The sequence below is a fragment of the Apium graveolens genome, chromosome 3 (assembly GCF_009905375.1).
Source record: "Apium graveolens cultivar Ventura chromosome 3, ASM990537v1, whole genome shotgun sequence".
NCBI lineage: Eukaryota > Viridiplantae > Streptophyta > Magnoliopsida > Apiales > Apiaceae > Apium > Apium graveolens.
Window position 1 is genome coordinate 88,762,740 of NC_133649.1, and position 13,853 is coordinate 88,776,592.

At 31.0% G+C, this 13,853-nt stretch overlaps 1 protein-coding gene across 2 annotated transcripts; it reads left to right on the plus strand.

The window, feature by feature from the left end:
- The first annotated feature begins 6,823 nt into the window (after positions 1-6,823).
- On the plus strand, positions 6,824-12,828 carry LOC141712566 (SNF1-related protein kinase catalytic subunit alpha KIN10-like). 2 transcript variants are annotated; one of them, XM_074515556.1, is made up of 12 exons: positions 6,824-7,144; positions 7,563-7,629; positions 8,365-8,558; positions 8,808-8,992; positions 9,991-10,173; positions 10,252-10,383; positions 10,485-10,670; positions 10,959-11,048; positions 11,127-11,210; positions 11,801-11,881; positions 11,982-12,230; positions 12,403-12,828. In XM_074515556.1, exons 3-12 carry the CDS (start codon positions 8,372-8,374, stop codon positions 12,511-12,513), a joined length of 1,488 nt encoding a protein of 495 aa, XP_074371657.1. In that variant the 5' UTR covers positions 6,824-7,144; positions 7,563-7,629; positions 8,365-8,371; the 3' UTR covers positions 12,514-12,828. The 2 variants fall into 2 exon arrangements, with proteins under 2 accessions (XP_074371657.1, XP_074371656.1); XM_074515555.1 differs by lacking the exon at positions 7,563-7,629.
- Positions 12,829-13,853: the final 1,025 nt, after the last annotated feature.

Here is a 13,853-nt window from a genome sequence, read left to right on the forward strand (position 1 = left end):
ACAGTGTGTGTGTGACCTAACAGTCTCCATTCAACAACTCATGCAGAGTTACGTCAAGTTAATGAAGAATTGCTCAAGCAAGATATGACTAGGACACTTGATAAGAAAAAATTCTTCCAACCTACCTTTGACAGAGTTGCTTACATTGAGAAGACCCAAGAGAAGCAACAGTCTCAGATTGATGATATTTTGAAACATCAAGCTTCTCAGCAATCACAACTCGATGAAATCCAAGCCTCAGTGGAATTGTTTGTCTCTCTTCTCTTACCTGCTGATGCCAAAAAGGGGGAGAAAGTAATTAAGTCCAAATGCAAAACTGTTAAGACACTGAAGGGGAAGGATGATGAAAAAGATGACCAGGGAAACTCTAGAATGGGTGGAGGTCATGGTCAAGGTAGAAGTTTCTCATCAAGAAGAGCTGAAATTACAAGTCACAGGACAAGTTATGATGCTGGAAAAAGAATTACTTCTGCTACTGGTAAAAGGATAAGTTCTGATGAATTTCTGGATCTTGATGAAGAAATATCAAGGCAGTTATTTCTGAAAGAAAATCCAGGAATGGACTTGGAAAGTCTGATGGAAGAAGAAGCTAGACTTAAGTCAGAAAAGGTCAAATCTAAATCTGAAGCTTCTGTGGGTAAAAAGAAACTTTCAAAGGTCAAATGCATTGTGATAAAAGAAAGAACAAATCCTGAAGCAACCAAGGCTAAATCACAATTGCAGATAGATCCAAGGTCTAAGGGAAAAGAGAAAGTTGGTGAACCTATCAAGGTTTATGTGCCTCCTGTGGATGAAGAAATTACTGTTGAAGATGTTGATCTTGCTCTGACTTCAAGAAAATTTTTTAAGACAACCTCTGACATGGCTCAAGTTGTTCAGAGTAAAGATATAGTTAGTTCTGATATTTCAAAGAAACAAGTAACCTCTGACATAGCTCAAGTTAACTTGATATCAGAAGATAAATCAAAGGAAACCTCTGACATTGCTCATGTTAAACCTTCAAAGATACCCCTACCAGGATTCACCAAAGCCAAACAGACTCAACCTTTGAAGACTGCTGTAAGTGGTTTTGAAGCAAGAGTGGTTACTGGAAATGAAGCAAGAGATAAAACTGGATTGGGTAGTGCTGATGAAAGAATAATACAGAACACAGCCAATGATCCAACTTCCTTAAGTGAACCAGGTATTGGAGCAACTCCTGAAAGATTGAATCAACTAGAATCTGTACAGATGGTTTACCATACCTACTTGAAAGAACACATCTTGTTGTACTTCATGTATTATTCTTACTTCAAGTGAATGACAAAATAACAGAAAGTGCTGCAAACTATTTGAAGAGTCAAATTCAGAGACAGAAAAGGCTTTATTCTGTTAAGTCTGACAGCACATATCTTCTAAAGTACAGAGATCACAAGGGTGATATTGTTGAGATGAAGCCTAACTCTGCGAAGATCATAACTACCTTTCTGGGTTACAAGGCTGTGGAATTTAATCTTGAGTCTGACAAGGCATATTTGATCAGACTGGATCAGGACATAAGGAAAGCTAAAATTAATGATCTCAGGGCTGCAATTTTTCAAATTGGTGAAGATTCCGCAGAACTTAAAGATGCTAAAAGGAGGATGATTGATGAACTCATATATGTTGAGAGATGTTTGTTAAAGAATTATCTCAGAACAACTCCTGACATCAGAGAGATCAGAAAATGAAGCCAAGTCAAGATCTACAACTGCTCAAATCCTGATATGAATACAGACTGAAGTTGTTATCAGAAGTTAAAGTTGGTAAAGCTTTAAGGACTGTAAGTTGTAGTTATCTAGTCAAATTCTCATGCATTTGTACTTAATATTTTTGACATCATCAAATATCTGTTAAACTTGTATATTATGCTAATTTACAAGTTGGGGGAGATTGTTAGATATATTTGATAATGTCATGACTAATGTGATTTATGTTTAGTTTTCAGATCTTACTTAAACAGGACAAATCAGTACTTAACTTAAATCAGCACTTATACTGAAGTCAGAACTTAAGTCATCAGTACTTAAGGTTCAGGAGATATTTATCAGAAGATAATATCAGGACTTATAGGAAATATTCAAATAAGGAAGGTAGCTGATTTACAGGAAGAGAAGATCTAGACAAACGTAAGAAGAGATATGCATGAAGAAGGAATTCCGTGAAGAATGGAATACTTGGAAGAAAAGATATCTAATTGATATATTTTAGGAAGCATAATTATATTCCATATCAATTAGCGATTATGTTGTAACTGTGTAGTATATAAACACAGACATAGGTTTTACACTATACGTGTTATCATTATCGAGAAGATTATTCATTGTAACCCTAGCAGCTCTCGTGATATTTGTTCATCACTGAGAGAGGACAGTTTCATACTGTAACAGAGTTTATTGTTTTGAATAAAGTTTGTTTTCTGTTACTTGAGTTATTAAAGTTCGATTTGATTGTGCTATACACTGTATTCACCCCCTCTACAGTGTGTGACCTAACATAAGTAAATAATTACGTGCATGCATAACTATAACTATACGGTGAAATTTTAGATTTATATTTAACTTCAATTTTTTTAACTACATATTTTAACAGCATTTTATCAATTATGTTTAGATCTATATTTTTAACGGATTATGGGTTTCAGTTTTATGCAAATAATAACGTGATATTATTATTTCTAATTTCGGACCCGTGCTTCGCACGGGTTACCAACTAGTATATATAAAGAGATAAAAGATATTAATAGAGACGATAATGATAAATAAGTAAGAAATAAATATTTTTTACAGCAGAAAACACAAAGCTGAGAAGGGGGGCCGAACAAGGAGTTCTGGTTCCTTTTTTGCCCTCTCCTTTCTTTCTAATTTACCTTCATGTTACAGCAAACTAACTACTTCCCTCCGTCCCATTGATTATTATACGTTTACTATTTGCACGCATTTCGAGACCTTTATAAAATATAGTTCCGTAATGTTTTTTTCAAATTTTTTTTTTTGAATAAAAGTTTAAACATGAAACTTTTATTCAGAAAAAAAAATTTTTAAAAAATATTATGGAATTATGTTTTAAATGAACATTGAAAAGCGTGCCGAAAAGTAACGTATAGAAATCAATGGGACAGAGGGAGTACAAGTTTAGAGACTTTGTTTTTTTAACTTTTGGACTTTTATCTAATGGGCTTTAAATAAGTGGTGGATTCTAGTATTTTTCAAGCGAGTTCCTTAGTAAAAGTAGCTCTATAGCATGAGTTTTGCGGCAGGGTTCCAAGGCACTCATAGCCCAAGCCATGAATCTGCCCCGGTCCACCAACACACACTAAGAAAGTAGATAACAAATTTTGATTGTTTCTTTCTTAATGATAATAATAGACTCCTATATATATGGACAAATAACTATACCAGTTAAATTTGCCAACTCGACAAAAAATTATAATTAAAATATATTTTAATCACTTTATTAAAAATTATTATTAGTGTACACAGTGTGCACATATCTGCATAATAGATAATTTTTTTAATACTTCTTCCGTCCCTTTTTAGTTGTCGTAAAAAAAAATCATAATTAATTGTTACATTTCTCATTTCAATATTTTTTTATAAAGTTTTTTTTTCCATTTATACCTTTATATATCTATTTTTAATGATTAACTCTTTGTTTAATGCACACACATATAACTCATCCTGCAAACATGAAAATAAAGTAAATAATTAAATATTTCTTGATATATATGCCAATTAAAAAGAGACGAAAAAGTAATAAGAAAGGAGAAGAAATCTCATTTTTGATGGGTCATTTAAAACTTAAAAGTAATGCGCGCTTACACTTCTTTAGAGAAAAACTAAGCACTGATGCTTAAAGCATACAATAATTTTGTTTACATATGGTGAACTAAACAGGATAAACGAATAGTTTGAGTTTCTACTAGACCGTCCTTTAATTATATAAAAAACAGTTGAAATGAATAATTAGGCTTATTTTATTTCACTAAACTTCGACTACCATTAAATTAAATCATAGTTCGTGAATGCATAGTTACCTATGAATTATTCACAAATGTTAATAGAGTTGAATTCAGCGGAACAGTATGATTTGGAGATATTGAAGACTTATATAATTACAATTAAATTTTGTAAAATTGTGGGGGTGTGGGGTAAAGATGAATGCGATAAATGTAAAATGAGAGATAATTTTAATATTACTTATAAATCTAAGTTAAAAATGTAATGTAACATGTATATAAATATTATGTTAAAAATATATTAAAAAACAGAGTTTAGAGTGTAATAGTTTAAAATATAAACTATTGTACATTTAAATCCAAATAAAAAAAATAATGTAACATGTTTAAAATCTTGCGTGAAAATTTTATTTAAAAAAATAGAGTGTAAAACATATTTTACAACTTTATAAATATAGTGCAGTACTTCAAATTATAAAATCTAGTACTTTTAAATCTAAATAAAAATTATAATGCCACAATAAAATATTATGTAAAAAAATATATTAAAAAAATAATGTGCAGAACATATTGTACAACTTTATAAATAGAATATTGTACTTAAAATTATAATATATAACACTTTTAAACCCAAATAAAAATATAATGCAACTTGTTAAATAAAATATTATGTGAAAAAAATATATTAAAAAAATGAAAGGAAGAACATATTGCAGAATTTTACAAATAGAGTCTACTTAACATTATAAAATATAGTACTTTAAATCTAAATAAAAAATACAATGTAACTTGCAAAATAAAATATTATGTAAAAAATATATTAGAAAAAATATAGTGCATGTAGAATTTTTTTATAAATAAAGTGTAGTACTTTAAAATCTAAATAAAATATATATAATTTAACATGCAGAACACATATATGTGAAAAATATATTCAAAAATAGAGTTCTAGTGCATAACTTAGTCTAATAAAAATTATAATGTAATATACTTGATGTAGAGTAAATGTCAAAAAAAGTATATATGCATAAATAAAAACTTAGTACTTTTAATCCTAAATAAAAAGATATAATGCAACTTGCAGAGTAAAATATTATGTGAAAAAACTATTAAAAAAACATAATACAAAACAAATAGTAGAATTTTATAAATAGAGTGTAGTATTTGAAATTATAAAACGCAGTACTTTTAAGTCTACATAAAAAATATAATACAACTTGCATAATAAAATATTATGTGAAATATTTTAAAAAAATAGAGTGCAAAACATATTGTAATTTTTTTACAAATAAAGTGTAGTACTTAAAATCTAAATAAAAAATATAATTTAAAATAAACAAATAATATGTGAAAATTATATTAAAAATAGAGTTTTAATGCATAACTTAATAAAATTATAGCGTAATATATTTGATGTAGAGTAAATGACAAAAAAAAAGTTTTTATAGATAAAAAAAAAGTTTTTATAAATAAAAAATTATATTGAGTAAAGTAAAGTAATGCCGTTAATTTTAGATTTTATTTTATACAACGTTCATTTCATTCAATTTAATGACTTATTTTGTCAGAGATAATAATGGCTTTATACTCCTTTTTCATTTTCAAGGTTTGGTCGAAATTCCTCGTAACAATTACATTGCTTAGAAAATCATATAAAAGCTTACCTTTGTAAAAATCAAATTATTTATAAAAACTTAAAAATATGCATAATTTGGTGTATAGAAAATTAATTTGACGAGTCTTAATAATGAAATTCATACCTACTCTCGGTTACAATTGCAAACTATTTTTCTTTAAAAAAGTAGGGAGGACTAATTTTTATAAAGAGGTTTTTAGGTAAAATAAAAAAAGTTATTTTCAAGTGCGCTAAATCAATTTTAGGAAAGAGTAATGCCAATGAAATTTAGTCAATCTATACAAAATTAACATTAGTAATTAGTTCCTAATTATTTTCTTTGTTCCAAATTATTTTCTATGTATAACAAAATTAATAATCCCTCCCGACTTTCTTGTCTATTATTCTCATTATCACTGGTCCAAAAAAACAGACGAGGGAATATCAATTTGACATATATTGAAATTTAATAGTGGAGTACTTGATATTCATTTCAGATTTTAAATAATTGATAATAATTCATTTATCTTTATAATTTTGTGAAGTTTTTCATTTTTTTTATAAATCTCATGTATTTCATAAAAATTTTAAATGATTAAAAATGTATAACAAAATCCATCAAAGTCAACAATTTTTTCAAATAAAAAAATTCAAAGTCTTTTTAATACCAACATATTTTGATGGATTTTTACAAATCCAAATTGAATACCTCCGTAAACTTTTTAAAATATAAATTGAATGCATTCGTATTTTAAATTATTTTTTCTAATATTTATTGAATATCATCATATTTTAAATAATTTTTTAAAATCGAAATTGAATATCTTTTAATTTCAAGAATCCAAGAAAATTCTTTAAAATCTTGAATGAATACACGTCCCTTACTCTTTTGAAATTGAAATCTCACCGAAATTATTGAGATTTTGAATAATTTCTAAATAACTTCACAAAATGATCAAGAATTTACAAGATATTTTTATCAAATCCTTCAAATTCGCAAACAATTAAAATAAACAATTTTAAAAAAAAATTATAAATTATTAGCAATCATTCAAAATCTCAATTAAATAACCCCAAATGATTTTCATATGTATAATAAAAATAACAGTTATATTTAACATATATCGAATTTAGTACTTGATAATATTTAAAAGTGCCCAATGAATTCGAACGGCGAGAATAATAATAATAATAAAATCTGCGGGTTGATCTAACTTTTACAGTAGAAAAAAGGCAGGAAGGGAAAGGCAAGTCAGAAGAAGTGAGTCTCACTCTTTTCTCTCTGTACTTGAATTTTGTCCGCATCTCCATTTCTTGTCTTGTTCTCCAACTCATAACCCCCCCATCTATCCCTCCTTGTCAACTCCCTAAAACACACACATATAATTCATGTACATCCCCCATATTATATTCACTTAATTACTTGGATGCCTCCTTGTTTTCTCCGGCCTCTCGTTATATTCTAGTCCAGATTGTTATCCTCTCATGTGTACTTATATTAATTCATCTCCCTCTTAGTTCTTCATCATCAACGATTTTATCTGCTTCTTAAGGTAATCCATGCTTAATTTCCATAATCTACTATATTTGCTCCTGTTTTTTTGATTGTTGATTTTCATTTGCTTCTCATAAACTGGATTTAGGATTAATATATTATTTTATTTGCGGCCTTAGACGTTGATTGTGTTACTATTACTGCGATCAACATTTTTTTGCAACTGTGTAGTTATTAATGGTTTCGTTAGCTAGTTTAAGATTTACATATGTGGAGATTAATGTTAGAACTAAGATCATCTATAAATTGAAACACTTCTTTTGTCGTAGTTATAATTAATGCGCCTTGCATCTATAATTGAAAATGATTTTTTTATTGCTATACTTGTAGACTTTGAAGTTTTGATGTGTAGCCTTTGGAGTTTTGATGTTCCCTTGCTGATTTTTGATTTTTGTTTCTCCTTTGAATCATTTAAGCTATATTTTAGAGGATTTAAGGGTCCAAGGATTCAAACTAGAGATCGCCTTGTGATGCCATTTTGAGGTAACGGCTCGCCATACTTTGTATGGTATGCTACGGGGTTATGTGTTAGTATATCAGTTCGTGAAGTGTTAATGAGTATAAGATCATGTTCGGTCTTCCTCTACCACCTTAAGGTTTTAGAGCAATTGGTTGCTTAACATGATTTTAGAGCTCGGTTTAGGGAGAGAGACTCGGGTTCGAGTCCTTCCACTCCCCATCTGTTTAATTTAAATATTTGTATTGTTATTGGTATTGGTTATTGGTTATATTTGTTGTTGTCAGTCGATAAAGTATTGTATGATTGAAGGAGAGTTTTTAAAAAGTATGGTATTGGTTTTGGTTATATTTATTGCACCCCCATTTATTTAATTTAAATATTTGTTGTTGGTATGATATTGGTTTTGGTTATATTTATTGCTGTCAATCGTAGCGAAACGTATAGTACGATTGAGGGGGGAATGTTAATGAGCACAAGATCATGTTCGGCCCTTCCTCTACCACCTTAAGGTTTTAGACGGATTGATTACTTAACAAAATTCATGATGTACTTTGGATAGTATGAGTATAAGATCTGGTTCGGACCTTCCTCTACCACCTTAAAGTTTTAGACGGATTGGTTACTTAACAAATTCATGATGTACTTTGGATTAAGAGCATGGTGCTTTTTCGTATTCTCTTAGTCTGCTGAATTATATTTTCGTGTGTGCGTGTTGACCAGTACTAGATTAACATGTTAAACTAATATTATGTTGGCAGTGTTAAAATGGACGGAAGTATTGCTAGGAGAACAAAATCATCACGTGTGGTTCTCCCAAATTACAAGATAGGAAGGACCCTTGGAATTGGTGCATTTGGTAAAGTGAAACTTGCACATCATATTCTTACAGGCATAAAAGTAGCTGTGAAAATTCTTGAGCGCCAGTCTATAGACGAAAAGGCTGCAGAAAAAGGTATGCTGCACACCTGGCTATTGCAATTTAACATATATTTTTTTTCATAATTAGAAAACTTAGTGATCACAAAATTTGGAGTTGTAGACTGGTATTTTTTGCAGTCTTCTACTAGAAGTCACAATGATCTTGATTACTGTCCTGTCTTATATTTATTTACAAGTTGATGTCAGTTCATTCTTTACTCCCATTTCTTTTATTTACAAGGAATGAAGCCACCTATACCAATCATGGTTTTAATATTTGCAGTGAGGCGAGAAATCAATATATTGAGGCTACTCTCACATCCTCATGTAGTACGTCTTTTTGAGGTCATAGAGACTCCAACAACCATTTATATGGTCATGGAGTATATGGATTCAGGTGAACTATTTGATCATATAACAGAGAATGGCAGACTTCACGAAGCTGAGGCTCGCTACTTTTTCCAACAGGTATTAGCCAGCTACTTTATCATTTTAAGATATTCTCTATTTAGCTTTTTTAGTATATATAAAATTTCACGAGCGCCTGCTTAATTTATTTTTTTTTTCAGATATTGTCATCTTGTAATTGCCAATTGTTGTAATAATAGACATGATTTGATAGATTAGTAAATAATTTTCATTATTTGCTATTCTTTGTATCTTACGGGCTCTTTTACACTAGATAGATACATGATTTGGATATGATGCATTTAGGGCTTGGTGATAGCCATTTAAATTTTAAAGCACATTAATACTTTTTCCCTAGCAAACTGCATTAACTCGTGATTAGTCCAAAAATGTTAACTACATAGCATATCTTTAATGTACACAATGTGATATGCTTTATTTTATTACCCGATTCATATTGCATTTGGTTCTTTCATGTGGATTTATATACCATCAGGGGGTATCCAACCTAAATACATCATTACGATGTTATAATTAATTGTAATAATAGTAGACACAGTCACACTTTGATTGATTAGTAAGTAATTTTTACTATTTGCTATTCTTTATATCTAACAGCCTCTATAACACAATTATGAATACTATTTTTCATTACTAAGTGACCTCTCAGTTGGACTTCGATAGATACATGGTTTGGACTTTGGATATTCAGGGCTTGGCAGTAGCCATTCAAATTTTCTAGCACATTATAACTTTTTTTCCTAGCATACTGCATTTATTTAAGATTAGTCTAAGAAAATGTTAACTACACAGCATATCTTTCAAGCACAATCTGTTATGCATTTTTATTTTATCACCTAATTCATATTGTACTTGGTTCTTTCATGTGGATTATATACAATCAAGGCTTATCCTATCTAAATACATCATTATGATGTTCTAGATAATAGTCCTAATTTGCCTAAGATTACTTTACTCATGTGAAGTCATTTAACACATGTACTAAAGAATATTTATGAAGAACACAAAAATAAATATGTTAATACATGTTTGTTCAGATTATTTCAGGTGTAGAATCTTGCCATCTTCATATGGTCGTCCACAGAGATCTGAAGCCAGAAAACTTGCTTTTAAATAAAAAGAGAAATGTTAAAATTGCAGATTTTGGACTTGGAAATGTCATGCGTGATGGTCATTTTCTCAAAACAAGCTGTGGAAGCCCGAATTATGCAGCTCCCGAGGTACGGGATCGTTTATAGAATACATATGCATTGAGATGGCTATAGTTAATTACAGTTTGATTCCATCATATGATGTAGGTCATTACTGAGCAACTTTATGCTGGCCCTGAAGTTGATGTCTGGAGTTGTGGGATTATCTTATTTGCTCTATTGTGCGCCAGACTTCCCTTTGATGATGATAATCTTCCAGGACTATATGCAAGGATAAAGGTCAGCAAAATTGACATGTTAATTGCCCATCTGACTTGCCTGTTCTATTTCTTTCTGTCATATTAAGACAAAAATAATAAAATTCTGACTCTTGACACTAGAGTGGAATATACACGTTTCCTACTCATTTGTCCGTTGGTGCACGTGACCTGATTGCTCGCATCCTTATAACTGATCCAACAATCCGTATATCAATTTCCGAAATACATAAGCATCCTTGGTTTCAACAGCAACTTCCACCACACATTGCTGTCCGTCCCAAAATAGCATCTTATGATCTGAGAGAGGTAAGGAAAACTTTCGGTTGATACATTAATGAGTAATTCTGTTGGAAGATTTCCTTCTTAGTATAAGATTTAGCATTGGTTGGTTTTACATCTTTGGTGCACACCCTGTAGGATCGTATTTATTGTTTAGTGATTATGTTTTAATTTCTGAGAACTATCAATAGCTCTATCACTCACAGTCTCTCTTTCTATGTGTATTTGTTCAAATTAAGTTGTATTTTGTATCTCCAATATTGAACTTTGCATACTGTTTCTGTCAATCTAATAGTTTTCTTGGTATGTGAGAAGATTAATGAAGACATATTCAAAGAGATGGTTAAGTCGGGATGTGATAGCTTTGAACTGGCTAGCTCTCTCCAAAACGGTGTGCAAAATAAGGTGCTGACGCTGTCACGAATGTAATAATTTGATTTATCTATAAATAGAGTGCAGAGATGATGTTATTCTGTATTGTAGGGAACCGTGACATATTATCTGATGTTGCACAACCGGTTTGGGGCTCAGTGCAGTAACCAAAACAACAAACTTTCAGGAGGCCTGGTAACTTATTTGCTGAACTTAATAATTGCATAATCTGGTGTCATCAGTGTGTTTCCCGTACCTCACTAGAATGAATTTCCGCATTTTCACCAACACCATATTCATATGAGACATTATTGCTAATTACATAATGTTTTACCTAAAGCAACTCAGCTGGAGATTGAAAACAATTATACACCTTCCAAACAATTATGTTGATTCTCCTTCAACTACAGGAGTTCTAAACGAAGCCCTGTGCCAGTCCCATACTGCTTTTGAGAAATTCTTGTTTTGATGGCTTTATTTTTCTGACAGTTATATCACAATGGTCCATATGTTGAGCCATTATGTTTTAAATGGCTATGCTGCTAATCATCTGTAACATCAGGTCTTCAAACAGCTTCTGCCTTGTATAGAATATATCTGTTAGTTTTAAAAGGGGAGCTTTGCCCCGCGATGTGGTTCTACCTTTCTCTAAGCTGGACTAGTTGGCATCCATTGTGGTGTTTGAATACTGGATAGTTTAGACAAAATGATTATTTGAATCTAGGATTTGGAATGGAATTCATGTCTAATCAATAAACTCATCATCTATTTTTTGATGTTTGCAGCTAGCGGAATGTACAGATCGACCAGAAGTATACTTGAGATCACTTCCTCAGTTTAAAACACAGTGGGCCCTTGGATTTAGGGTAATTATTAAATTTGCTTTCGCAGTTGTTCGTTAACAGTTACTATGCTATCTTGTTCAACCATTTGAGCTATTAATGATACCAAGTTGTATTTGCACAGTCCACGGCATCTGCTCATGAAACAATGATAGACGTTCTAAAGGTTTTTGAGAGCTTAAATGTGCGGTGGAAGAAGATAGGAGACTTTAATATGAGGTGTCTCTTGCTCTCTCAGTTTTCTACCTACTCTAAACCAGCAACCCTAATGGATGGTCCTCCTATAAAAGATATATATGGCAATGAGTTGATTATAACAAGCTTGAGGAGCAAAGCTCTCGAGTCGCACAATGCTGTCAAATTTGAAATTCAGGTAAGTAGTTATAAATCATTAATCAAAATCTACAATGACATGGTGGTTGACCATTAAAAAAAGATAACAAAAAACTGGATTATATAGCCATGAGAAGACTAATGAGAGATAATCAAGAAGGTGTTGGCTAAATGGTTTTATGTTGATTAACTTGGTGGTAATGTTTCAACAGCTCTACAAAGCCACTCCAGAATTATACGTTCTGGATTTGCAGAGGATTTATGGGCCACCCTTTCTCTTCCTCGAACTTTGTGCAGCATTTTTCAGCCTGGTTGTTGCTTGAAGGCAACCTAATTACAGTGGTATGTTAAACTACAGCATGGAGGTTATCCGGTGGTACATTAAACTAGGTACAGCGTGGAGGTTCTCCATCTATTTTTTGTTGTAAAATTTCTGCCTAGGAGTAGATGAGGAATGTTCGAAATGTAGGGCTTGGTAATTTACATGTCAGTGTTATTTCCATTGGCTTCTCTTGGGCATTAATAATACTTGTATATTGTTTTCAAATTTAAAGTAGCCAGCCAGACGCTACATTGAAGTGGAAGATCACGTGTATTACAAATAGTTGAAACCTTCTATTCTAGACGAATTGCATGTTGACTCAATCTGTATAAGACCGGTCCGGACTTTGACCGAATAGTCCGGACTTTTTATGGCCCGGTCAAAGTTTGTGGTAGTAATTGGTCAATGGTCAGGGCATTGAATTTGGGCATTTGGATTTTGGGACATAGGTCCACTTCATAAATTTGCAAAGCTGCGTAATCACATTTATAATCGCATCATTTTGTAGAGAAATAAAAATATGTTAAGATAATGCTTGTGAACATTAATCACAATATGTTTTAGAATTTATAAGTGAAATTCCCCCCTTTAAATACAAATACAAACAGATCAGAGCTTTTATCCAAAATTTTAAACCAATAAAAATTGAATGGATTTAAATAATTCAAGGATTTAAATAATTCAAATATGGTATGACTGATTAATGGATTTAAATAATTCAAGGATTTAAATAATTCAAACATGGTATGAATGATTAAGCAGTGTATATGACAGGTGAAGTGATTTTTAATTTTACTTTTTTAAAATCAAGGGTGAAATGTTTACGTTATGTTCTATGATTTTTAAGAGATTTTAGCCGATGCTCATCGGGCATTTCGACTTACGAAACTGCTAAGAACATCTCCAACCAGATTCTTTAAACAATTTTTTAAGTGCAACAACCTCTTTAAACAAGCTCTTAAGTGTAAAAATAAATAGCATTGTCAAAATTGGAGTTCCAAGAGACTCTCAGAGACTCTTTAAAACCTTAAGAGCCTCTTCTCTCCCCTCTCTTTTAAGAGTCAACCACTTGCTCTTAACTTATATTTTATTATAAAATAATTCAATCACCCATTTTCTCTCTCAACTTTATATTGTACTTCTATTAAATAAAAATATTTTAATATTAAAATAATATTTAAAGAGCGAATATAAACAGTGTTGTTGGAGGTGAATGCACATTAAGTTATTAAAAGTCAATATTTTATAATATATTTGAAGAGTGGCTTAAGAGACTGTTGGAGATGCTCTAAAAGGTTATCAATCACACAATTCTTGTTGAATATTTTAGTGTAATTGGAT

What these genes read in the sequence shown, in the direction of transcription:
- LOC141712566 (XM_074515556.1), top strand. Translation starts at nt 8,372, where the DNA reads ATGGACGGAAGTATTGCTAGGAGAACAAAATCATCACGTGTGGTTCTC. An exon ending in GACTATATGCAAGGATAAAG is followed by an intron (nt 10,384 to 10,484) that starts GTCAGCAAAATT and finishes TCTTGACACTAG; the next exon opens with AGTGGAATATACACGTTTCC. An exon ending in AGTGGGCCCTTGGATTTAGG is followed by an intron (nt 11,882 to 11,981) that starts GTAATTATTAAA and finishes GTATTTGCACAG; the next exon opens with TCCACGGCATCTGCTCATGA.